This window comes from Diabrotica virgifera, chromosome 1 (genome assembly GCF_917563875.1).
Source record: "Diabrotica virgifera virgifera chromosome 1, PGI_DIABVI_V3a".
Taxonomy (NCBI): Eukaryota; Metazoa; Arthropoda; class Insecta; order Coleoptera; family Chrysomelidae; genus Diabrotica; species Diabrotica virgifera.
Genome location: NC_065443.1, coordinates 287,982,841 through 288,010,390, shown reverse-complemented (window position 1 = coordinate 288,010,390; position 27,550 = coordinate 287,982,841). Strand labels below are relative to the sequence as shown.

The window sequence follows — 27,550 nt, the reverse complement described above, 5'->3', positions numbered from 1 at the left end:
AAAAGAGAAATGTAAAGAGAAGAGAGAGGCCTACATGAAGTATAAAACATCAAACACTCCAGAATCCAGAGACACCTATAGAAGAATACGAAATGAAACAAAGCAATTGGTAAGAAGAACAAAAAATGAACACTGGGAACAGTTTACAAAAAGGATGGAACGCGACTTCTACGGAACACAAAAACAAATATGGAGATTCATAAGCAACCAACGGAAAGAAATGGCAGAATTGAAGGAATACAATAACATACCACCAAACGAATGGGAAAGATACTTGACGGAACTGTTTAAAGGAAAGGAAAATAATAATAAAAACAGTAACCTACCTGAATAATTAAGACACGAAATAGAAATCAGTTTTCAGGAAGTAGAGATAGCCATAAATTCACTCAAAAAATTGAAAGTCACCAGGACCAGACGGAATAACCAACGAGCTTCTAAAATACGGAGGAGAAAGTATAACCCTAGAGATGACAAAACTTATATTGCACTGCAAGATACCAGAAGCATGGAGAAACAGCATAATAATACCAATGTTTAAGAAAAGAGACAAAGAAGACCCCAACAATTATAGAGGTATATATCTACTGAACACCTCACTTAAGCTAACCACAAAAGTCCTAACCAACAAAATCAATAAACTAACAACTTTATCAGATGACCAACAAGGATTCAGATCCGGAAGATCCTGCGTAGACGCCGCGCGCCGTATTTGGACTGAGACAAATCACAGAAAAGGCGATTGAGTACAATAAACCAGCATATCTATGTTTTATAGACCTGACAAAGGCTTTTGATCGCATCCAAGTTGTATAATCAGTATTATACAAACCATCGAAAACTTCTACTTTCATAATCGAATACAGGCAAAGATAAATGAAAAACTAACGCAGTTTATACCAGTACAAAGCGGAGTCAGACAAGGTGACTCATTAAGCCCACTGCTCTTTATTATAGTAATGGACGAAATAATAGAAGCAGTAGGTACGTAAAGGTCATGGTTATAGAATGGGGAACAAAGAAATCCAAATATTATGCTATGCAGACGACGCCGCATTAATCGCCGAGACAGAAGACGATCTCCAAAAATTAACACCTTAGATATCTGGGAATACATATAACCAGTTAAGGAGATGTTGAAGAGGAAGTACGACAACAAAGCTTAAGGTGATACAGTAGCGATCAACAGGTAGCCAAAACGCGTTCCAAGATTGCGGCTATAATTTTGAATATTTTGTAGAGATATTTGGCACACGTATTCGTAATATAATAAAGAATAGCGGTACAGAGCCCAATTTGAAAAATATATTAATATGTTGAAATTACTCTGCAATTAAATAAAATATTAAAAAAACGAGCCTGTACCGCCATTAAGAAGAATAAAAAAATACACTTTCTTCAAATAAACTATTTTATCCGATGCCTAGATTTTGTGTCATTTTGGAACTACTAATGAAATAAAAAATTTTAGTAGTTCCAAAATGACACCAAATTTAGGCATCGGATAAAAAAGTTTATTTGAAGAAAGTGTATTTTTTGTTCTTCTTAATGGCGGTACAGGCTCGTTTTTTTAATATTGTATTTAATTACAGAGTAATTTCCACATATTAATATATTTTTCAAATTGGGCTCTGTACCGCCATTCTTTTTTATATTACGAATACGTGTGCCAAATATCTCGAAAAAATATTCAAAATTACAGCCGCAATCTTGGAACGCGTTTTCGCTACCTGTTGATCGCTACTGTTTCCTCTTAAAACCAAGTAAAGCGGCGGGATCTCTTAATGACACAATCTGGAAGAACAAACACCTAAGACAAGACACAAAAGCAAGAATCTATAAAGCAGCAATATAGACCTATATTGACATACACGGCGGAGACAAGAGCTGACACATCTAAAACGAGACGACTACTAGAAACAACAGAGATGAAAATACTCTGACGAATATCAGGGAAAAGTCTGTTGGATATGGAGAGAAGCGAAAACATAAGAAGATCATGCAATATAGAAGACATAAATGGATGGGTAACAAAACGGAAACATGAGTGGAACGAACACCTTAGTAGAATGGCAGAGGATAGGATAGTACGAATAGCACGAGATAAGTCACCAAATGGACGAAGAAGTATTGGCAGACCAAGAAAAAGATGGTGCGATAACTTAAACAATTTAGGAGGCTAATATTAAAGAAGAAACAGGCTTTAAAGCCTACATACAAGAAGGAAGAAGAAAGCTAAGCATCCCTTGATAAATAAGTTTTATTCCAATAATTTTATTGTTTTCTTTTCCTCAAAGGTATTTTTCACCGTATCTTTCATAAAATGTGGTCAGATTGACATACTGAAAATTCAAAGAAATACAAGGTAGGCGGTTAATTGTGCCGGTGCGTGTATTAATTTAACGTTTAAATATTTTAATTTTATGTGACTCATTTATATTGACAATTTAGACATAGATTAAACCTTTTACAGTAGATAACCTTTAATTGGTATTGTCAATATTTTTGAGTTGCGTTTCTGGGACGACTTTATTGTAAGATGGTTCATTCCATTACATGAAATCAACTTTAACTTAAGGATACGAGTCAGAAAAATTATAGCATGTGATTTGTATTGATTGTCTGCCTTGTCTCTGATTTTATATGTACTATTTATGTTATTTTGAAACATAAATGATGTATCCTCGATATGTGATTGACTTAAGTACTGATAGTGGTATTTTTTTTCTATTGATTTCCTCTTTTAATATAGGTACCTATAGCCAGATCAAAGAACACACAATTTTCCGAAAACCTCCAAAAAATAAAGGAAGGATGAAAATTTGAGAATAGGTAGTTGAAATTATCTATTATTATATGTATAAGAAAAAGTTTACAACTCTACATCTACATCCACTCCATTTTCCAAAAATTTGGAAATTCGGAGTGAAAAATATTTTCTAGGGGGTGAAAAAATATACATTCAAAATAAGTCCGGAATTGGATCATCATCATCATCATCATTCTCTTTGCCTTATCCCTATGCGGGGTCGGCTTCCCTAATTGCGTTTCTCTACACAATAATTCTATCTTGGGTCTTCTTCTTCTTATGGTGCCTATCCGTTACGGATGTTGGACACTATCATGGCTATTCTGACTTTGTTGACTGCTGCCCTGAAAAGTCCGGTAGTGATTAAGTTAAACCATTTTCGCAGGTTATACAGCCAGGATATTCTTCTTCGTCCTGGACCTCTTTTCCCATGCACTTTACCCTGAAGTATGGTCCGAAGTAGGTCATATCGTTGTTCATTGCGCATTATATGGCCCAGGTATTCCAGTGTGCGACGTTTTATGGTTACGACTAGTTCGCGCTCTTTACCCATTCTGTCTTGGGTCATATCAATATTATTCCCCTTTACCAACATGTCCTGCCTTATCGTCTCCCCCCAGTTCTTTTTTGGTCTTCCTCTCCTACTCCTTCCAGGAATCTGCACGTCAGCTATTCTTCGTATTGGGTGATTAACGTCTCCACGTTGAACATGACCAAACCATCTTAACCTATGCTCCTCATTTTGGCACCAATGGTGTGTCTAGGGAAAGTCTAAGACTTCCCCTAATATACTCATTTCTAATTTTATCCTTATTTGTCACTCCACTCATCCATCTAATTATTCTCATCTCCGCCACATGCATTCGTTGTTTCTCTTTCTTTTTCACTGCCCAACATTCAGTTCCGTACATCATAGCCGGTCTTATGGCTGTTTTATAGAATTTTCCATTCAGCTTCATTGAAATTTTTCTGTCAAACAACACACCACTCGCTTCTTTCCACTTTATCCATCCAGGCCTAACTCTACTGCATGCATCTCCATCTATTTCTCCATTACTCTCTAATACCGATCCTAGGTACTTAAAACTATTGCTTTTCACAATAATTTCACCATCCAAAGATACCATATTATTTGTAGTAACTCCATCTTTAAATGAAAATTCCAAATACTCTGTTTTTGTCCTACTAAGTTTTAAACCTTTTTCTTCCAAAGCTTGTCTCCACTGTTCCAGTTTTTGTTCTAAGTCTCTTTCACTATTTTCTATTAACACTACATCATCAGCATACATTAGGCACCATGGAATGCTACCCTGTAGTTTCGCTGTTCTGGTCCAAAACTAATGAGAATAAATAAGGACTAAGCACCAAGCCTTGGTGCAATCCTACTTTCACCTGAAATTTATCAGTCTCTCCCACACCTGTCCTAACACTAGTCGTTACTCCCTCATACATATCTCTCACAAGCTTTACATATTCGCCAGCGACTCCTTTCTTATTGAGTGCCCACCACAGAATCTCTCGAAGAACTCTATCATATGCTTTCTCAAGATCAATGAATACCATATAAGCGTTGGTCTCTTTATTCCTGTATTTTTCCACCAGTTGCCTTACAATCAAAATTGCATCTGTTGTTGATCTGCCCTGCATAAAGCCAAATTGATTACGTATCGGATATTTTGGTTTCTTCACGTATCCGTCTATCAATTACTCTCTCCCATATTTTCATGTTGTGGCTAAGTAGTTTTATAGCCCTGTAGTTTGTACATTGTTGTATGTCTCCCTTGTTTTTGTAGACAGGTACTAATACACTGCTTCTTCATTCGTTTGGTATTTGTCCAACTTTCAAGTCCGGAATTGGATAAAATGACTTATTCTAAACAACTTCTGCTCTATAGAGTTTTTCACTAAGTCCATACTTTTCGAGTTATTTGCGAGTGAGTATGTTCATTTTTAACAAAAAAAAACTGGCGAATGGATTTAGTGTCCGCAGTCATATTTATAAACCCAAAAAAAAACATGTTTTTAGATGGTTTTCGCAAATAACTCAAAAATAAGTATTTTATCGAAAAAAATATGCATAGCAAAAATATAGCTTATAAAAAAGTAAAAAAAATGGTGTATGTATGAAGTCTGTAGACCCAGTAGAAGCAGAGTTGTAGCTAATGAAAAGTAGGTTCTTATTCGTCAAATTCGTGAAATAACCAAAAAAACGGGGCACTTTTTCGAGAAAAACTCATTAAAACTTTTTGTGTTTAAAAAAACGTTTAATTTCAACTACCTATTCCCAAATTTTCATCCTTCCTTTATTTCTTTTGGGGTAAGATTATTCTTTGATCGGGCTAATAGGTAACCAGATTCTACTTCATTCTACCGAGGAGTTTTTCGATGCAATTGTTTTCATTTAACATAAGATTAGTACATGTTTTCTATATACCTACTCAGGGCCGTCTTAACCATACACGGCGCCGGGGTGCAAGACTCATCTTTGCGCCCCTTTTGTCAGAAGATTATGTAGAATTAAAACTATTTATGTTTGTTTTCTTTATTTTTATATATTAAAAAACGTGGCTTCAGTATTCAAAAAAGATCAATCTTATAACACTATCACTATACCATACTTTTTAAAGTACATAGTATATCAAAGTCAACTTTTCTAGCTTTTAAGTTGCCAAAAGTTTTTATTGCTTCGGTGATATCTATTTTTACTTGCTTTCCTATACTTATTAAAGCCAGGTTTGTTAATCTGTCTTGGTCCATTTTTGAGCTCAGATAATTTTTGATCAATAATTTAAGTTTAGAAAAAGAACTTTTTCTAAGTGGAAGTTGGAAGTGTTAAATATATCCTTAGACTTTAGACATGTAGAAAGATTTGGGAAAACGTAGAGTTAATTATTAGAATATAGGTAACCTAATATAACTTAAAATATTGAGTGGAGTTGTGTCTGTATTTATAAAAGAATATTGGTAACAATTCTAACTCATGGAATAGATCTTCATCATCTATATCAGATCTAATTCCATGCGCTAGTTTTTTTTTTAAATTTAAACATTTTGTTTCTTTTTTAAGTTTTCTTCGGAGTTTCTTCAACTCGATGTACTTTCCAAGAACGAAAAATTATAAAATTATGTTCCCTCACTTAATTTTGCCATGGCAATGTCCAATAAATAATAATAGAAATTAACTTTGAAATTTTGTTTTGGGTCTAAAAGAGGTTCGTCTGCAGCCTCGTAGTTGAAATGTCTTTTTCGGGATGTAGTTCTTTAGCAATTGATATCGAGTCAATTAATATCTTCTCAAACGCAGTGTCAGTGCGGTTGTTGGTTCAATCTTTACTCTTTACTAACTTGATCAAGCATCTTAACAGCTTCCGAAATAATAATATCGCTCGTATGCAAAGTTTTGCTGACAACATTAACTTTTACTAAAATATTGTACCATGTCACGATAGAGCAGATAAACTTTAATTTTGTCATCAAAGTTCTTTAATTTTGTCATCAATGAGCTTGCGATGTTTCTTGTGTCATTGTTGTACTTCTCAAAGATTGAGTATAATGCATTGTAAATGCTCCCCATATCAAAACGAAGTATTTTTAATGAGTCAATTCTACTCTCCCATCGTGGACGGCCGTAGCTCAGCGGTATGATACCTGGCTTCATAAGCACGGTTTCGAGCCCCAGCAACAACAATCCATTTTCATTTCTAAAAATGATACGAGCCGTTCACCGTGCCTCGGAGATTACGTTAAGCCGTCGGTCCCCCTGGGCTAGTGTATATCGACACTAGTTACTTGAAACAGGGAAAGATATAAATGGTCCGGAACAACCTGAAAGGATCTCCCCGGCAAAAATGCCATACGATATTATTATTATTATTACTCTCCCATCGCGTATTTGAAAGCGGTTTTAATGTAAAGGTGGGTACAATATCTGCTCAGTAATTATGGCATTCCACCGTAATTTTGAAGCGAATAAAAACATAAATTTCTTTAACAATTAAAATTTGTTATTTCCATTGAGCATTTAGCGGCATCATTTAGCACTAAATTAAGGCTGTGAGCCGCACAAGGAACATAAAACGCACGAGGATTTATGTCTAAAAATTCTTTTTTTTAAAGCCAAAATTTTTTTTGCTCTCATAGTTGCCCCATTATCATACCCTTTACCTCGTAAATCATCTAAATCAATATTCATTAATTTCAAAAATTCTAACAAATAATTTGCTAATCCTTGTCCGGTAGTATTAGTAACCGGTCAAGACCCTAGAAAATGCTCTCTAACTTCGGCAAGCTTTGTTGACGAATTGAAATAAACGAACCTAACAACAATAGTAAGTTATTCCTTATGTGAAATATCAGGTGTGCAATCTAAAATTATAGAATAATATTTGGATTGTCTTAAAAAATCAACAATAATTATTGTGCATTTAATTTTTTCACCAATTACACTTATCAATTCATTTTGAATATTATGTCCAAGATAATGAGGTAGGTATACGATGCTGAACACTTTGAATTCCTGAAATGGGTTCTGATAGCGTATTATCAAAATTCTATTAATTTTAAAAAGTTACCCTTATCCGATTCATACAACCTTTGACTGGTTCCTCCTAATGGTAAATTTTGTCGTGCTAAAAACCGCCTTTCACCTTCTTCTTTCGCGTTCAACAGCTGCTTAATTGATAGAGTCTGCGGTATGACTTTCTAGTAAGTCTTTTTTTAGATCTACATAATTATATTTTTTAATAGAAATTAAGTGACTACAACTTTCCTCGTGTCTTTCTAAAAACGTAATGAACGTCTTTCATGTCGCAAAAGTAATGAAGAAAGTTAGGTTTTTGAAAATCAGCATTTATATTTTCCTATCATAAAAGATTATCTACCTTTAAAAAATACCGACTATTCGCGATGTGCAAGTACTTGGAAGGGAAACGAGAAACGACCGTGCGCGAGTCGCGGAGAAATATTGCAACTATCTTAAATAATTCATATTGTCAATTGAAATTGTCAAATTGACGTATATTTCATACCTTCCGTCATTGAAGCAGTAAAATTATATATTGCTCCACAATATTGATATGATATGCAATTATTATATGAAGGTAAATTTAATTAATTGTATTTTGCTTGCAGTGCTGGATTTTAATAACTAATTTTATTTACTCCATACAATTGTTTACGTTTGCATAACATAACCTGCATCTTATTTTTTCTTCTTAATATTTTTTTGGACTATGGCCTTGACAATTATCCAGCAACCAGGACTAATATAATTGGCCAATATAATTAAAAGTGCGAATAAAAGTACATAGCGTAGAAATAGAGGTCGCTTTGCCGAACTTGCACGGTCCCAATATGCGTCGCAGCGTCGCATTTATATTATAATACATACCATACATAGCTCCCCAAACGGCAATTATACTTTTGTCAGCAGAATCGGATACATCGATAATTTTAAAAGATGTGATTCATTGTCACTCGACATTCAATATTGGTCAAAATAGTCTTTTTCAAATTATTTTCGTAATAATCTAAATGGGTTTCTTATTTCATTTGCATATCGTAGGTGTAGTAAGCATTATTAACCTTTGTAGAAAAAAACGAAAGTGCACTTATATGTTTTTGTTATTTGTACTTTCTTTAAGGAGCCTAGCAAGTGTTCGGCTTGCGCCCCTTGGACTTGGCGCCCGGGTGCCTCGCACCCCTTGCACCCCGGGGTTAAGACGGCCCTGTACCTAATTGAATCTCTGAATCAGTGGCGGATCCAGAGGAGGGCGATGAAGGCGATCGGGCCTCCCTCTCCAACCAAGTTACTTATACAGTGCATTCATAAAGTGTGTAAACGGTCGATTATCTCATGACTTAATTATTTTCAAAGTTAAAGCTCTGATAGGTCGATTTTTATTTTTAATGTATGATTTTCTGACGTATATCTCCTAATAGTGAAGTCATCGATTTGGGCGTGATGACGTCATCGATGATTTTTTTAAATAGGAATAGGGGTCGTGTGGTAGCTCATTTCAAAGGTTATTTAATTATCTATTCAGTAGTATAAACATTAACATCATTATTTATACAGGGTGGCCAAAAAAATATTTTTTTAATTAAATTAATTACAGCAAAAAGAAGAATATATGTAATTTATTAAACTTAAAATACATTTTACTGCTATCAGAAAAGAGAAAAAAATGTTTATTTCAAAAATAAACATTGCTTTACGCTTAAATTAAATGTTCAAACTGCTAAGAGGCAGGTGTGTGGCTGTTTGACTTCTATTTAAGTGAAAAGCAATGTTTATTTATGAGATAAACATTTTTTGTATATCCTGGCACCAGTAAAATGTATTTTGAGTTAAATAAATTATATACATTCTTCTTTTTGCGTTAATTAATTTAATTAATGATTTTTGGCCACCCTGTATAAGTAATGATGTTACCACAGCTATTTCTCAGTCGGAATTATTATTTTTAATTAGTTGGTTAGATTTAGAGTGAGCATGAGATATGACAGTTCAAATAAAACACTAGATAACTATAGAGAATGTAATGTCAACATAAATTTAAATCCTTTTTTTTTCATACAAATAATAATTTTGATTTCAATAGTTTATAAGAACAAAAGTAAGTAATTAATTTAAAAAATAACCAGAACCAGCTGTTTCCTTCACATAAATAAAAAAAAACTTGTTATTTTAGTCCCCTTTTTAGACCCATTTAACCCAATATAAATTCTACCTTGTATCTTCTTGTTTTCTCCCATAAAATAAAATTAAATCTGTTACCGTTCTTTTTTCTTCAATAACAAACCATTTGCCTGGATAAACACATTGCAATCTTCCTTAAATTTTGTCACAATGTCAAATGGTTAAACGTCAAATATAGAACTTCTAAATAAATCTGCCAAATGTATTATTTCTAATCTACTAAATAAATGTACTTCTATTGCCACTTCTTCAAAGCCCCAGGATTGAAAAACACATACATTTACTGTACTACCGGAACACCCTTTAACATGCAAAAAGGGTCCATTAAACAACTCTCAGCCTGGCCATTAATACATTAAATTAATATTTGAGAGTTTTCCCAAAAATTCTTATTGTGCCCCAAATTTCCAGCACACAAACGGAAATCTCAACAGAAGAATTCTCAGCACATCCCATCAAAGGATCGAAAAACTACCATTTTCAATTAAAAACTGAGAATTCAAATCGCCGACCAGGCTCCAAGGGCTTTCTCAAAATTTGTCTATTGAAAAAGAATGAACGTTGTTGATTTGCTAACAAGGAGTTCAAAAACAAAAAACTCTACAACAAAAATCTTCTCTCACTGACTCTCACAAAAAGCATATACATCCAGACATACAAATTATACATCCTACAAGGTCAAAATAATCGGTTATAAACAACCAAAACTCAACAAACCTTACTACTAAATTTTCAACCGTAATAATGTTACTGTTTATATTACTGAATAGAGAATTAAATCACCTTTCAAATGAGCTACCACACGACCCCTACTCCCATTAAAAAAATCATCGATGACGTCATCACGCCCAAATAGATGACGTCACTATTATGGGATATACATCAAAAAATCAAAATTTAAAAATAAAAATCGACCTGTCAGAGCATTAACTCTGAAAATAATTAAGTCATTGAGATAATAGACCGTTTCCAAACTCGCCAATCGCCCCCACCCCCCCTACTCCTCTTGACGATGCTGGATCCGCCACTGAATCTCATAGTCAGTTTCCTTCTTTGAGATTACACATCGAGGAAAGGTAGTGTGTTATTATATTCCTTTTCCATGGCATATAAGTCTAATTCATGAAGTGGTATTGAGGATATATATTTTGAGATATCATCTACATATCTCCACCATACTGTGGGTTTTAAATTTTGTTTAGAAATAACATTTGCTTCGAAATCTTCCATAAATATATTAGGCAATAATGGAGATAAAACAGAGCCCATTGCTAGACCAAAATTTTGTTTATATAATTCATTAATTAATTGAAAATAGGTACATATTATCGTTACAATAAATATCAATAGGTAACTCCGGTTTAGCTGATACATTTTAGTCTTATCCTTGTTGTCAATGTATCATCATTCTCTAATTTTGTTTTGATTATTTTTAAAGTCTTATCTAATGGCCCATTTTATTATTATTTTTTTTTTTGTTAAATCATTTTTAAACTTGCATAAAGTTCTATTGGCTCCGTGCGTCTCCCCTCTACTTACAGTCACGTGACACGCTGTCAGATTTTGTAAGGACGTTTTAACATTGAGTCTTATGGGATTATTTTGTTAAACTTGAATATGTTATTTTGTAGTGATAATAACCGAATACAATTGTTAGAATTCATTAGTTATTAATTTATACTGTAATTTATAGTGCAACAAAAATATTTTCTTTTTCGTTAATAAAGATTTATTGACATAAACTGCGATAGTGAGGTTATGTATACAAAATCTAACTGATAATCAATATTGGAAAGTGAAGAATTTATATCAGATTAAGTGCGTTTTTATTTTCTGTTTATATTAATACATAGTATCACTAGCGTGACACGGCATTTTTTTTAAATATCTCATTTAAACATACACAAAGCGTCCTTATAAAATTTCAAAAAACCGCCACCATGAGCAGGTCGGTCGATTATGCTTTGACACTTTGTTAACGCTCGGAGCGAATATAGGTACAGCCGGTTCCTAAAAAAACTGATACGACTCTTAGTAAGATTTCATCATGTTGAGCAGTGTATTTGATTGATCTGACATTATATTTATTATGACAGACAAATAATAAAATAAACAAACAACAAACAACTTATTCATGAAAAAACTAATAAGTATTTTAGAAAAATTTAAACGCAGGATGAAAGATTACATTATTACCGAGGGCGGAAAGCCCCTTAGAATAAACAAGCAGTTTCTATTGAATGAAATATTTGAAATTAAATATCACACTTTTTTTTATTTTCAGCCCTGTAACTTATTAAAATAAATATTATAGAAGTTTTCAGGGACTTTCAGCCCTCGGTCTTTCATTCTGAGTTTAAATTTTTCAAAAATATTTATTAGCTTTCTCAGGATTCGAAAAAAAAATGAATACAATTAAAATACATTGAGAATTTTGACATGCGTCACAATTTTGCATTAACTCAATGTAAAATTCTAAACTGTTGAATTCCAGCTTCCCTAATTATTTGACATCAAAAGACATTAGAAACTATTTGTAGATGATTCAAATCTGTATTGAAAACAACTGTTAAAATTGGTCTACGTAATTAAACATATTCCAAAATTTTGTAAAAATGTAATACATTTCAGTTTTCAGCCCAAACTTAGGCCACACACAATGCAATAATGTTCACATTTTTGAACTGTCAATATTTTTATTTTATCATCTATTGTTTAAAAACAATACAGTTGATAAGATACCCTCAGTTGCGGAGAAAGTATTAATAATAAAGATTAATAATAAAGTCTAATAACCGTGGAACAGAATAAGCTATCTGACAAATTTTAAGATTTGGCAGTGACATTGACAGTATGTAAATATTAAGTATTTATCCTTCAAAATACACTGCTCAATTTTCTACAAAATACGCGTCAAGAGTCGTATCAGTTTTTTTTGGAACCAGGTGTACCTTATTTTCTTTTATTATTAAGTTTCTTATTTGGATCCTTTGGGAATTTGGTCTAAGGTCCATTTTTTATAAAGTCTGTAATTGTGTCCTCATTGTATTTTATCCTCTATCACAGTTGTATCTCCCCTATTCACTGGTAGGATAATTATGGACTCATCATTTTTTAAAGTTATTGGACGAAAAGTATTATTTATTATTGGATAGACAGTTCCGCCCTTGCTCAATGACGGGAAAAAACAAGCATCAAAAATACACAACATATATTTGTCAGATTGTCATTAAAATTATTAGATTGATTGTCATAATATAAAATCACATTTTTTAACAATTTGTAATTAATTTTTTAGCTGAATACAAGAAGTTTTTAATATAATATATTACAGTCCATTCTATCAGAAGTTTGTCCATAACATTTGGTACCTTCGAGCCCGAGAAGCATAAAATTGTGTCCGATCGAACCCGATGATTGAGACAATGGTCTAATAGATCCAGATGGGTATGAAGATTATTGGTTTTTGAAGAATTTATGATTCAGCCAGATTGGATCCGCTCTGCCGATTGAATTAAATGTGAGGTTTTTCCATTTATTATCTTGATTGTTCTTTGTTTATCCTTCATATTTATTTCCTTTCAACAAAGTGCCAATAAATTATTAGATTTTTGAGGATTTTGGGGTTCAATTAAAAATTTTGATTTTGCGCATTGAATAGTTGATTTATAACCTATAATTTTATTTAGCTAAAAAATAATTACTTATTAGATTGATTTGTACACCTTTGTGTGTATGCAAATATGTATTTGAGTTGATTTGGAGTATTAGTTTGTGGAATGCTATACGATTTCTGATTATTATTAGTAGATATTGCTATTATTATTGGATTTATTTAAATATAAATGATTATAGGACCATAGCCAATATTCGGCTAAGTTTGATTATTAGATAAAAGACAGATTTAGATTTGACTTTTATTACTTGATTGCTTAACGTTGATTTTTGAGTTCGTACAATTAAATAATATTATTTGCTACGTATTTTGATTAATATAAAGCTAAAAATGCCTATGAAAGCTTCTGATTTTCGTCAATTATATCGCAAAAGAGATATAATTGAACAAAGATTAAACAATTTTATTAAATTTATAGAGTCGATGACAAATATCGCGATTAATGATTTAAGCGAAGACCATTTTTCGCAGATAGAATTGAATACAGAAAGAACTGAAAGTTTGTTTACTGAATTTGATGAAATCCAAATGTCAATTGAATTAAATTGTCAGGATCAAGATATTCAACAAGAGTATGCGAAAAGACAACGATTAGATACTATATTTTCAAAAACTTTGTCTAGAGCAAGAACGATGTTAAAAAGAAAATGTTCCGATTTATCCAGTTCACAGTCGAAAAGGTTAGACATAAGCCATGAATATAGTGGATTAGAAGGTGTCAAATTACCTCCTATTCAGTTACCTGTCTTTCATGGGGACTATTTGAAGTGGATTGAGTTTAAAGATACTTTTGAAGGGTTAATTCATAATAATAAAGTATTGGCAGATATTCAAAAATATCATTATTTACGTGCGAGTTTAAAAGGTGATGCATTGAAAATTATACAAAGTTTAGATTTTTCTGCACAAAATTACAATTCTGCATGGCAGACTCTATGCAACAGATTTGACAACTCTCGGATGTTAGTAAACAATCATTTAAAAGCTCTTTTTGAGATTGAAAATTTAAATAAAGAATCTGCATTAGGTCTTAGAAGCATGATAGATTCAGTTAAAAAGCATTTATTCGCTTTAAAATCACTTCAACTACCGACTGAACATTGGGATGCTATTATGGTGTATTTGGTAAGTGGTAAATTGGATAAATTTAGTTCTAGGGAATGGGAAAAAAGAAAAATAGATAATTCTTTGCCAAGTTTAAACGAATTTCTTGAATTCTTGAAGAATCGTGCTGATTTTTTGGAAACTATAGAGTTAAGCAATGTGACAAAACCGGATTATAAATCTAATTACCAAGATAAACGCTCTAGATCTCTGCTAACTAGTAAAAGCAGAAGTTGTAATTTTTGTAAACAAAATCATTTGATTTACCTATGTGAAGAATTTCTTAAACTTTCAGTAACCCAAAGATGGGATAAAATAAAACAATTAAATTTATGCCGAAATTGTTTATGTACCGGACATTCCTACAAACAATGTAAATCGTTCGGTTGTAAGATATGTAAAGCCAAACACAGTTCTCTTTTACATGAAAATAAACCATCTGATATTCATGTTAAAGACAACAGTTCAAATAATTTCAACCCGAACAATGATTCCGAGAATGAACCAAATAAAGTTAAGTTGTCAACTAATACTTCAGAAAATAATGTTAATAGAAATGAGATTGTTTTAAAAAATAATTGTTCAAATAATGATTATGTACTGTTGAGTACTGCTAAAGTTAGAGTATATGATAGATACGGAAATACTCATATCGCACGAGTAATCCTAGATTCAGGGAGCCAATCATGTTTTATTACAGAGGATTTTCTAAGTAAACTCGATTTAGACACAAATAGAGCAAATATTTGTGTTTCAGGAATTAATAATTCCGTTTCATCTTTAAATAAAAAATGTCAATTAAAAATTGGTTCTATATTAAACAATTTTAAGTCAAATTTACATTGCATAGTGGTGCAACAGATTACTGAGAATTTGCCAACTTATACTTTTAATGTCTCAAATTTCTCAATACCCCCTAATATAACTTTGGCAGATGATTCATTTAATGTAAGCAGTAAGGTAGATATGTTACTTGATGCTAGTTTGTTTTGGGATATAATGTTAGTTGGTCGCATAGATCTTGGAAAGAATTTACCCTCCCTCCAAAATACGGTTTTTGGTTATATTGTGGTTGGTAAAGTTCCATATCCAACAAAAAATCATATTAGATGTCATTTTTCACAAAGATTTAGTAGTGATGATTTACAATTAGAGAAATTTTGGTCTGTTGAAGAGCCAAAGTCTCATATTTCTTATTCAAAGGATGATGTTTATGTTGAAAATCATTTTAAAAATTCATTTTCTCGATCAGAAACTGGTCAATTTATTGTTAAAATTCCCTGGAAGGAACATCCTTCTGTCCTAGGCGATTCTAAACAATTAGCTGTTAAAAGATTATTGTATTTAGAGGATAGATTTAAGAAATGTCCCGAACTTAAAAATGGTTATTTAAATTTCATGAAAGAATATTTAGATTTAGATCACATGTCAATTGATTATAATTTAGATGCGGAAGGCACCACAGAACCTAATTATTTTTTACCACATCATGGTGTTATCAAAAATGAAAGCCTGACAACCAAACTCCGTGTTGTTTTTAATGGTTCTGCCCCATCGACTAATGGGAAGTCATTGAATGATATCCAATATTCAGGACCAGCAATTCAAAATAATATTTTGAGTATTTTGATTAGATTTAGACAACATGCAGTTGTTGTTGTTTCCGACATCAGCAAAATGTATAGGATGATACTTGTTCATCCCGATGACAGAAGAATGCAAAAAATTGTCTGGAGGAATAGTCCTTCTCAGTCAATTTCAATTTATAATTTAAAAACCGTAACATATGGCACTGCCAGTGCGCCATATCTAGCCATTAGGTGTATCCAGCAATTGTCATTTGATAATAAAATCAAGTTTCCTGAAGCAAGTGAAATTATTCTGAGAGATTTTTATGTTGACGATCTCATTACTGGATTTTCAAGTGAGGCTGAAGCTATTAAAAGATGTGATGAAGTGGTCAAAATATTGAAGTCAGCTTGTTTTAATTTAAGGAAATGGTCTTCAAACAGCCAATTGGTATTAGATCACTTTAAAGATTATTCCGATCCTTTAAAAGTACTTAATTTAGGAGATCACGAGTGTATTAAAACTCTTGGTATTCAATGGTCTAGTAAGTTAGATATTTTCAGTTTTCATGTTGAAAACCCTGATCTTTTATCAAAAATAACGAAGCGCACAATGCTTTCTGCAATCGCAAAAATTTATGATCCTTTAGGTTTAGCCAGTTGTTGTATAATCCTAGTAAAAATTATGATTCAATCTCTTTGGTCGTTAAAACTTGATTGGGATTCCGAAGTCCCCTCTGATTTGTGTGATAAATGGAAAAAGTTCCAGTCTAAGTTATGTCACTTAAATGATTTAAGAATTCCACGGTGCGTTCTGAGTAATAAACCTAAAATAATAGAATTACATGGATTTAGTGATGCTTCACAATACGCATATTGTGCAACAATTTATACTCGATGCATTGATTCACAAGGTTCTATAAATGTTCATTTGTTATGTGCTAAGACTAAGGTCGCCCCAGTCAAAATATTGACTATTCCTCGATTAGAATTGTGTGGTAGCTTATTATTGGTCCAACTTATGAAATCTGTTTCAGATTCTGTTACTTTTCAGTACACTCCATATTATTGGTGTGATTCACAAATTGTTTTGCATTGGCTCAATAATGACCCAGCAAACCTTCAAGTTTTTGTTGGAAACCGTGTTGCAGAAATTCAAAGATGTACTACAATTGAAAATTGGAATTATGTTAGCTCGTCTGAGAATCCTGCAGATATTGGTAGTAGAGGAATTTTGCCAGACCAATTAGCTCACTGTAAGCTCTGGTTTAATGGCCCTCAATTTTTATCAACAGATTTTGATAAAACTAAGTTCTATGATTTACTTGATATATCAAACCTTCCTGAAATGAGAAAGAAATCTAAGGCATTAGTTTCTATAAAAAATGATTTTAATTCACTTTTTTATAAATACTCAAATCTGAACAAATTAATTAGAATTATGGCTTATTGTAGAAGATTTGTTAATAATTCAAAGTCAAAGTCTAATAGTAGAAGGTATGGCCCGATTTCAGCAATCGAATTTACTGATTCAGAGGTTTTTCTTGTTAGATTAGCTCAGACAGAAAGTTTTGTTGAAGAAATTTCATTATTAAATAACGGTAAAGACCTTTCGTCAAAGAGTAGATTATTACCTTTAACGCCTTTTCTAGATGAAACTGGATTATTGAGAGTAGGAGGACGTCTTAGAAAATCTTCTAGGAATTATGATGGGAAACATCCCTTACTATTAGATAAGATTCATGTTTTAAGCAAACTAATATTGAGACATGAGCATGTGCAACTTCAACATGCAGGTCCACAACTCTTGTTAGCGACAGTTCGTCAAAAATTTTGGATAATTGCGGGAATGTCCCTAGCTAAAACAGTTGTAAGGAATTGCATTAGATGCTATCGGTTTAAACCCAAACCTGGTTCTACGATTATGGCTGATTTGCCAGAACATCGTGTTAATATATCACAACCTTTTTTCATAACTGGATTAGATTACGCAGGGCCAGTTACATTAAAGGATAGAAAAGGTCGCGGATGTAAAACGTATAAAGCGTACATATGTTTATTTATTTGCTTCGCCACGAAAGCAGTACATTTAGAATTAATTAGTTCTTTGACATCTGAAGCTTTCATGGCAGGCCTTAGAAGATTTGTTTTTAGACGCGGTAAACCCGGGCATCTGTATTCAGATAACGGTACAAGTTTTGTAGGTGCCAAAAATGAACTAAAAATTTTGTATGATTTCATTAGAAAATCAGAGGATGAAATTGTCACCTCTTGCGCAGCTCAGAATATTATATGGCATTTCATTCCTCCTAGTACTCCAAATTTCGGGGGATTATGGGAAAGTAATATAAAAGGGGTAAAATATCATTTATCTCGTATTATTGGTCAAACCCTTCTAACTTATGAAGAATTCTGTACATTTTTAATTCAGATTGAAGGCACTTTGAATTCACGTCCTTTATATGCTCTATCATCTGATCCTAACGATTACACTCCTTTAAATCCCTCACATTTTTTAATCGGAAGACCGATGACCGCTGTCCCTGATCATACGTTTCAAGGAGAGATAAAAATAAACCAATTGTCCAGATTCCAACTGATTCAGAAATTGTTGCAAGACTTTTGGAAGCAATGGTCAAAGATTTACCTGAATGATCTCCAACAACGTCATAAATGGAGAAGTAGTACTTCCACCATTCAAGTCGGATCTTTAGTGCTCTTAAAATCTGACAATTTGCCCACTTGTCAGTGGCAGTTAGGAAGAATAGTGTCTGTTCACCCTGGTGATGATGGTGAAATTAGAGTGGTAACTGTTAAAACCGCTCATGGACTTTATAAACGAGGAATAACTAAAATTTGTCCATTACCATTAGCTGAGACTTGTTTCTAGTGTTCCTCATTAACTTAGGTGATTTGTGTTTGAACGGTCTTGGAGCTGTTCAAGGCGGGGAGTATGGACGAAAAGTATTATTTATTATTGGATAGACAGTTCCGCCCTTGCTCAATGACGGGAAAAAACAAGCATCAAAAATACACAACATATATTTGTCAGATTGTCATTAAAATTATTAGATTGATTGTCATAATATAAAATCACATTTTTTAACAATTTGTAATTAATTTTTTAGCTGAATACAAGAAGTTTTTAATATAATATATTACAGTCCATTCTATCAGAAGTTTGTCCATAACAGTTATTAAAGCTTTTATTTCCTCCTTTAAAGCCTTATTAATAAAAAATAATTTTTAAACTGTTCAGCAGTTAGATACATAGTTAGTATTATTTATTTAAAGCGGTTGTACCCTAGTTTTGATTAAAACTTTGAATAAAGTAGTCCTTATTTTACATTATAAACGGAAATACTAAAATTCAGACACCACTGGAACTAAGAACTGGTTGTCTATATTTGGCGCAAGTCATTCATTTCTTATTTAGAAATCTCCGCCTATGACGATGCGAGAGATCTTTTGACTTGTTTCTAACTTCAAGTCCAAGTTGATTGATATGTCCCTTAAGCCGGACTCAAACGAGTCGTGTACTTGGCGAATAATCGTCACTTGCCTATACTGGCAATGCTGTGTGAGTGGGTTAATAGTACAATTATTGTACTATTTGTCTAATACTAATAATAATAATGTTAATACTACTATTAATTTTCAAAGAATTGTTCTAACTCTCCCAAAAGAAAAGACAAGTAAGTAACGCAAGTAACGATTATTCGCCAAGTACCTGAGTCGTTGAGTCCGGCTTTAGTCCCTTGTCAATGTTAATTGTCAATTGTCATTACAAACAAAAATACAATACCGTGACTTGAAAAATTATAAATCTTCAATAATTCTGAAAATGGTGAGATATTTACAGCTTTTTAACATATATAATAACAATATTAGTATAAACTACACAATTACATATTATTTACATAAATAATTTTACGTTTGTAGAAATTATCGATATTACATGACTGCTTTTTATTTCAGAGTTTTGCATTGCCTTCAGTGAAACCAAGAGCCTCGGCTCCAGAAAACTTTGATATACACGGAGACACATTTGGAGCCCAGGAATTAATGAAATATGGTCTACAGTCAGCAAAATGTAGCACAGAAGTACCTCACCAGTTGCTGGGTTCGGAATCAAAGGTAAGAACACAGAAATACTTGTATTCATTCAGTATAATTTACTTAATTACTTTTTAGTATCATGCAAACAGACAACAGATGAATATGACCATATTAGCAAACACCCAAGGCTTACATGCACCATTACGCTTAGCCATGGAACTGAAATCATCTAAGAAAATCGGAAGGTTGCCTTTCTTGCCTTCTTCTAATATTATGCACGATGTTCTCACTGGTAGAGACTTAGATGTAGGACCCGAAGATGTTTATGGTACCTCAGAGTTTTTGGAATTCTCAGGACAACCTCATGCTGTCGTAGAAAAGTATTTAGGTATTTTATAGGTGTTTAAGTAAACTTATTACTTTTTTTGTATCCAATAAACGATTTAATATAGATATGGGTGATTTTTGTTCTGAAGATCTAGGGTTTGTGTAGCTGTAGTTAGAATAATAATATGAATGCTGTTGCTGCTAGAAGTTGAAAATGAACAATATTTATTAAAAAAGTTATAGCTGATGAAAAGATAAAACTAGGATATTGTAGATACCAAACTATTTTAGACAAATATTTACTTTATGCAAGATTGCTTGTAAAGGTATTTATATTTGAACAATTATTGTTACTTCAATAAAAATATAACTTAACGATCCTAATATTGTTTTGAAGCTATTTTCTTGTGGTAACTTGATGTAGTTGTCTATTTTTATTAAGAATCCACAATTTTACTTTAAAATAAGTTTATTTTAAATTTCCACTTATTAAGTATTTTAACCCTGTGTTAGTGCGGCCAAAGTGGAAATCGAAACATCAAAATAAACTTATTTTCAAGTAAAATTATGGCTTTTTCCCAATAAAAATAATTCAATATCTACAATACCTACTACCTCAATCTAATCCAACCCAAATTTATTGTAGATAAAATGACAGAAGAAGCTTATATACTAGGGTGGGTCGAAAAACAATAATGTTTCATATTTTAATCGCTATACCGCGGAAAACTTGCCTTTGGGATATATAAGTAAAATGCAAAGTAAAATAAAGTTATATATTGAACCCCTAGCTAGCGCATCATACTTAAAATTTAGTTTTTTTAGAAATCAAGACATTTTTCAATTATTTTTACAATCTTTAGCCAATAATATTTAAACGTGCTATAGTGAAAACTGTTTAGTTAATAGTTTAAAAAATAGGAAATAAATTTGAAACAGACCAAAACTTTTAATTTGCGGTAGCGCAAAATACTCAAAAATTGTTAAAATTCACATATTAGCACCTTAAAAGAACGTGTGGTCTAGTATGTTGTGTTGGGTGTTAATAGCACAATCCATTTTTTGTTCTTTTACTTTACACCCCATTTAATTAGAATTGAATTATTAAAGTGTGTTTAAAATTATAAAGGATATAAATAAAACAACTTATAATTTTAATAACATGTTTAATTGAAACAAAAAAGAAAAAAATTGTAGCCAAACAATGTCAACAAATTAAATGAAATTTTGACTTTAGGAAGAGTCTTTTACTCATTATTACTGAGTGGGTACGTTGAAGCTGCGCTTGCTGTCAAACTTTGGCATTGAAGCTCTGGATGCTACGGCAGATCTTATGAAACCATCTCGTTCCTAACCACTAGGAGGACTAGTTAATCGCAATCTTTTGAGTAAAGATGAATAGTATCTTCTAGACATAAGTTGTGCGATAAAGTCAGGCAACTGCCCTGTGGACTTATCTGTTCGAGAACCGGGTCCAATTTCCCACTCTGGATGGTCGACTACAGCTAACAGAGCTTTGAGACTGCATGTAAGTGTGGAAACGTCTTCAGTTGAACATAAATTGTTAGTATCCTTCATTCTTAAATCATACATGCCTGTATGGTTCAAAATAAAGTACAGCAAATACATAACAGATGGACATGAACACGTTTAAGAGGCTATCAAATGAACCAAATTTCTACCAGAGAATTTGATTAAAGTAGTTGATCATGTAATCGAAAGAAATACATTTTTCCCACCCAGAAAATTTGCTACTGAGGATGATAGTGGATGAAAGGAAGCACATAGGAGAATTAGGATTCCGAAGAATAATCAAAGCAAGGATGTTAGCTACAGAAACAGAAACAATTAGGGTTTTTCGACCTCCAAAAATCATCTTTCATGCGACTGACTCTACTGAATTATTTGATTGGAACATCACTGAAATTACACCACCATCACTGTTACGGAGAGTCTCTGATGATGAAGTTTGGGCTAAAATCACTGCTGGTGAAACACCCGAGGATTGGAACTTTGGAAAATTTCCATGTCATACTCAAGCCGTGGAACGCTGCGTCAAGTTAGTGACTGAAGCATCTAAAAAAGTCGTCGGTGCTAAGTAATGAGATGGTTCATAATATCTGCCGTAGCATCCAGAGCTTCGATGCCAAAGCTTGACAGCAAGCGCACCTTCAACGTACCCACTCAGAAATAGAGTGAGTAAAAGACTCTTTCTAAAGTCAAAATTTCATTTAATTTGTTGACATTGTTTGGCTATAATTTGGTTTATTTTTTGTTTCAATTAAAAATGTTAATAAAATTATAAGTTGTTTTATTTATATCCTTTATAACTTTAAACACACTATAATACATAATTCTATTCCAATTAAATGGAGTTTAAAGTAAAAGAACAAAAGATGGATTATGCTAATAACACCCAACACAACATACTAGATCACACCTTGTTTTAAGGTGCTAATATGTGAATTTTAACAATTTTTGAGTATTTTGCGCTACTGCAAATTAAAAGATATTGTCTGTTTCAAATGTATTTCCCATTTTTTAAACTACTAACTAAACAGTTTTCACTATAGCACGTTCAAATATTATTGGCTAAAGATTGTAAAAATAATTGAAAAATGTCTTGATTTCTGAAAAAAACTAAATTTTAAGTATGATGCGCTAGCTGGGTGTTCAATATATAACTTTATTTTACTTTGCATTTTACTTATATACCCCAAAGGCAAGTTTTCCGCGGTATAGCTATTAAAAAATGAAACATTATTGTTTTTCGACCCACCCTATTATATACGGTCAGAAAAATGAAAGAATAGGGCTTTTCATCGATTGTCATTTGTTTCGAGCTTCTGTCATATGTTCTATAATCTGTGTATAATATTAATATACACGGATTATACAACATATGACAGAAGCTCGAAACAAATGACTGTGAATGAAAAGCCCTATACACTGTGAGCTCGTACATAGAGGGGATATTTATAAATTCACGAGCGCGAGTAGTGGCAAGTCTGTAAACGTTTACCGGAAATTTGACATAAATGTCAAAGTGATTAATTTAAAATTAAAATTAAAAACATTAATTATAAAAAATATTAGTTGGTCAAAGCTGTGGTATATATTTTTACCTTAAATATACTTACGTTTTAAATACTGAATTTACGTTTTTTTAATGTTCCGTAATATGTAATTATAAATTATTCTATTAATCTTAGCAACATCTACACGATAATTGTGAAAGTATCCGAAGTAAGAAATTAATATTTCATCAATAGAACGTCAAAATGATTAGCAAAATCTTAAAAAAATCTGTTACAATTTAATTACTTTTTAGCGTTGTAAATATTAAGCGATAACAATAATAAATTTAAAAATTACCGGTGAAAGTTGACTTAGTAATCCGCCAGGAGCGACACCAGCGAAGCTCAGAGCATATACCCATGAACGATCACATCAATCACTTTTTTTGTATTTGCTATCTTTTTCTATAACAAACGTTTGTTATTTATAGAAAAAGACAGCAAATACAAAGTAAGTGATTGATGTGATCGTTCATGGGTATTCTTTCATTTTTCCGACTGTAAATCTTTTAATACCATTTTATAACAATTTCAAGCAAGTAATGATAAAAAATAGTCAACAAATTGAAATGAGACAATGGCTTATTAGGGTCGTAAGTTTGTAGAGTAAATAATAAACTGCTGTTTTTAGTATTTGGAATGTAAAATTAAAGGAGCAATTAGACCTACATTGACATACTCGGTGGAGAGAAGACCTGACACATCTAAAATGAGACTACTACTAGAAACAACAGAGTTGAAAATACTTCGACGAATATCAGGAAAAAGTCTGTTGGATAGGGAGAGAAGCGAAAACATAAGAAGATCATGCAATGTAGAAGACATAAATGAATGGGTGATAAAACGGAAACAGGAGTGGAATGGACACATTAGAGAATGGCAGAGGATAGGGTAGTATGAATAGCACGAAATATGTCACCAAATGGACGAAGAAGTATTGGTAGACTAAGAAAAAGATGGTGCGATAATTTAAACAATTTAGGAAGCTAATATTGAAGAAGAAACAGGCTTTAAAGCCTACGTACAAGAAGGGAGAAGAAGAAGAAAGTAAAATGTCAAATTTGACACTAACAAATTGCAAAATACCTAAATATGAATATTCATTCTTTAACAAATTTGCTGCTACTTAATATTCAGTCACTTTGGTATAGAGCCAATACGAAAAGAACCTTATTTTAATGCCACATGTTACGAACGCCAGAAGGTGTTCAGTGGCACCTGACTCAAGTAGCACAAAATACCTTTTGGCATCGGTGGCAGCGAATGTGTTAAACAAGACATAGGTGAACACAAAATATGGAAGATTTAAGTAAATTAAAAAAGCTTTTCTATATTCCATATTATTCGCAATATTAACTTGATTAAATTAAAAAAGATAACTTGTATTTCACATATAACCTAATTATATCATAATTTTCTACTTTGTTGAATAAAACCTCAGTAATTAAAAACTATAAAAGTGGTTTTGAAAATAAAAGGAAACATACAAAAGACTTTGTACTCCGCCCATACCAATTTTTTTGCAATTTGTGAATAAATGTGAAAGAACATTTTAAGCACTGCTCCTATAGGTGCTCCTAATAACTGGTGTATTGCTATGTAGGTCATTCCTTTATAACTAAGGAACTACTAACTGATGCTTATAAAAAAAAGAATGTGTGTGTACTTTGTACGCATGTAAGAAGTTATACTTAGTATATTTTATTTATTTTATTTAAATATTTTATATAGTAATATTTGTATTTTATTTAAATATTAAACTAACTTTCTTACCTACCACTTTTAAAAAAAAATTATTAAAACGATACCAAAAATTAAAAAAAAAAGAATATGAATCGTCCGGGATTTGAACTCGGAACCTCTCGATCTCCGGTTCACACGCTCTACCACTGAGCTATATTCCCTTCGATTTGATAGGTTACAAGATTTCTCATACATACTGACAAATTTAATAGACTAAGTGATGTATACAAAAATACTTTAAATATACTTACTATTATTATAAAATATCTTATTCCCGAGGAAGACAAATCCAAAGACAAAAATTATAATAAAAATAATACATTTACTAAAAACACTAATATATCATTTTAATGACTTATTTGCGCTGTTACATACATATCTTGAAAGATTAGCAACGAACTACATACTGTCTGTGTGCGCATGCGCCCGGCATTTATAAAATTTCCCTCTCGATCGTAAATAAGTATAACTTCAAAAATAAATGATAATTTAGTAAATACATCACAATATTAGAAATAAAGATATCTGAATAACTTGGGACCATAATTGATATTTAGTATAGTTTAGGAATTTGACAGAAATATATTCAATTCTGAGAAATTCGGGAGTATCCTATAATGGGAAAGTCAGAATATAGTATGAGTGGATGCCCTTTATACGAAACCAGTACTGATATAGAGAGGAGATCGTTAAAGATATGGTTATGTTCAATTTAAATTCGGAATAGATCTTTATAGTTCAGAGAAATAAGGAAAAAAAATATCCTGTTGGTGACACAATCCCCTCTAGGCTGAAACCAAATTTTTTGAGTAGAATGGACATCTATAATAATAACATATAGGTATGTTTCCTGCGGCCGATTTTGATGATATACATAGTTATAAACAATTGAGCAAAACTAAGCTAATGTCGAACAAAGATGATCAACCAACGATAACCATCCAAGGAACAAAAGTGGAACATGTAAAAGAATATATATATATATCTAGGTCAGAATATCAAGGTAAACAAAGAGAATCAAACTACCGAAATAAGCAGACGAGTAAGAATGGGATGCATTCGGAAAACTCTCATATATACTAAAAGACAAAAAGATACCACAATACCTTCGAACCAAAGTGTTCGATTCTTGTATCCTTCCCGTTCTCACTTACGGAGCTCAAACCTGGACATTCACAAAAATGAACATGGACAAGATTAGAAAAACTCAAAGAGCCATGGAACGACAGATGCTTGGTATCTCACTAATAGATCGGCAAACAAACGAAGCAATCCGAAACAAAACAAAAGTAAGGGATGCCGTGGAACAAGCGGCTAAATTAAAATGGAAATGGGCTGGACACAACGAACGTCTCGAAAATGGTAGATGGAGCAAGGAAGTTGGAAACTGGCGACCGTACGAAGCGAAGAGACCAAGAGGAAGACCTCAAATGCGCTGGAGCGATGACATCAGAAGAGTCGCAGGACCAATGTGGAAACGCCTCACACACAACAGAGATGAATGGCGAGAAATGGGAGAGGCCTTTATTCGACATTTCGAATAGAAAAAAGGCTATAAAAAAAAAAAAAAAAACAATTGAAGATCAAAAAACGGTAAATTTTCGTTTTTTTCGTCTATTCCAAAAAATTAAGAATTTTAAACAAATTTGAGAGTAACAAACTCATAAATCGTATAAAAAACCTTCAATATGGCGTTCGTTGAATATGTCTTTCCTTATTGGTTGCTTAGAAAATTGCAAAATAAATCATAAATTTTGAGTTTTTATAAATATTCATAACTTATGTAAAAATTAACTTTTTTATTTAATTTGATGGCTTTGGTAAAAACCAATTAGCCAGACAATTTTTACATCTAAGTATAATATTGCATAACTAGAATAAAAATTAACTTAAAACCTTCTTATTGCACGGTGCTTAAATCATACCCTAAATTTCAAAGCAGTCGGTCAAATAGTTTAAAAGTTATTGAATTGGTTTATCCCAAATTAATTTTTTTGTAACACTAGTCAACACAAGTCAGAAAATGATGAAGTTACAGTAATACTTTGGATAGTTTATGAAAGAAGAAGATTTACACTCTTAACTTAATTAAAAAAAAATGACAAAAAATAATTCTAAATATTGCACAGAACATGCGAATTAAAAAAAGGGGGGGGGCTAACTTCGTGCCTAATTATTGTTGTAGGACAATTGTTTTTCTTTCTAAATGTGTATAAAAATGCATTTTTTCTAAATATAAAAAAATAATTTTTCTACGGGTAACGGTTAAAAAGTTATCCTAATAGGGAACTTGCATAAATTTTTAAATTCGAAAAAAATGTTATAAATCACAACAGAACATAATTTAAAACATGTATCAAAGATAAAAAAGTTTTGTTTGTCTTTCGTTTGGCCCCTAAAGACGATTAAAAATTCAAATTAAAACAGGTGGTCCAAAACGCATCGTGACGTCACTTGGTTTTACATTTACATTTTTCCAATAAAGTA

At 32.2% G+C, this 27,550-nt stretch overlaps 2 protein-coding genes across 2 annotated transcripts in view; both read left to right on the top strand.

Annotated features, from left to right (window-relative positions):
- LOC114336657 (uncharacterized) overlaps positions 1-18,842 on the top strand; it is a 38,823-nt gene extending 19,981 nt beyond the window's left edge. The window contains exons 2-3 of the mRNA XM_050663715.1: positions 13,604-15,001; positions 18,748-18,842. Of these exons, the coding sequence (XP_050519672.1) occupies positions 13,604-15,001; positions 18,748-18,842 (1,493 nt within the window). The remainder of the gene's footprint in view (positions 1-13,603; positions 15,002-18,747) is intronic.
- A 694-nt stretch (positions 18,843-19,536) lies between these two features.
- Positions 19,537-20,369, top strand: LOC114324283 (proteasome maturation protein). Its single transcript, XM_028272084.2, has 3 exons — positions 19,537-19,704; positions 19,836-19,994; positions 20,052-20,369. Exons 1-3 carry the CDS (start codon positions 19,702-19,704, stop codon positions 20,313-20,315), a joined length of 426 nt encoding a protein of 141 aa, XP_028127885.1. The 5' UTR covers positions 19,537-19,701; the 3' UTR covers positions 20,316-20,369.
- The last annotated feature ends 7,181 nt before the right edge of the window (positions 20,370-27,550 follow it).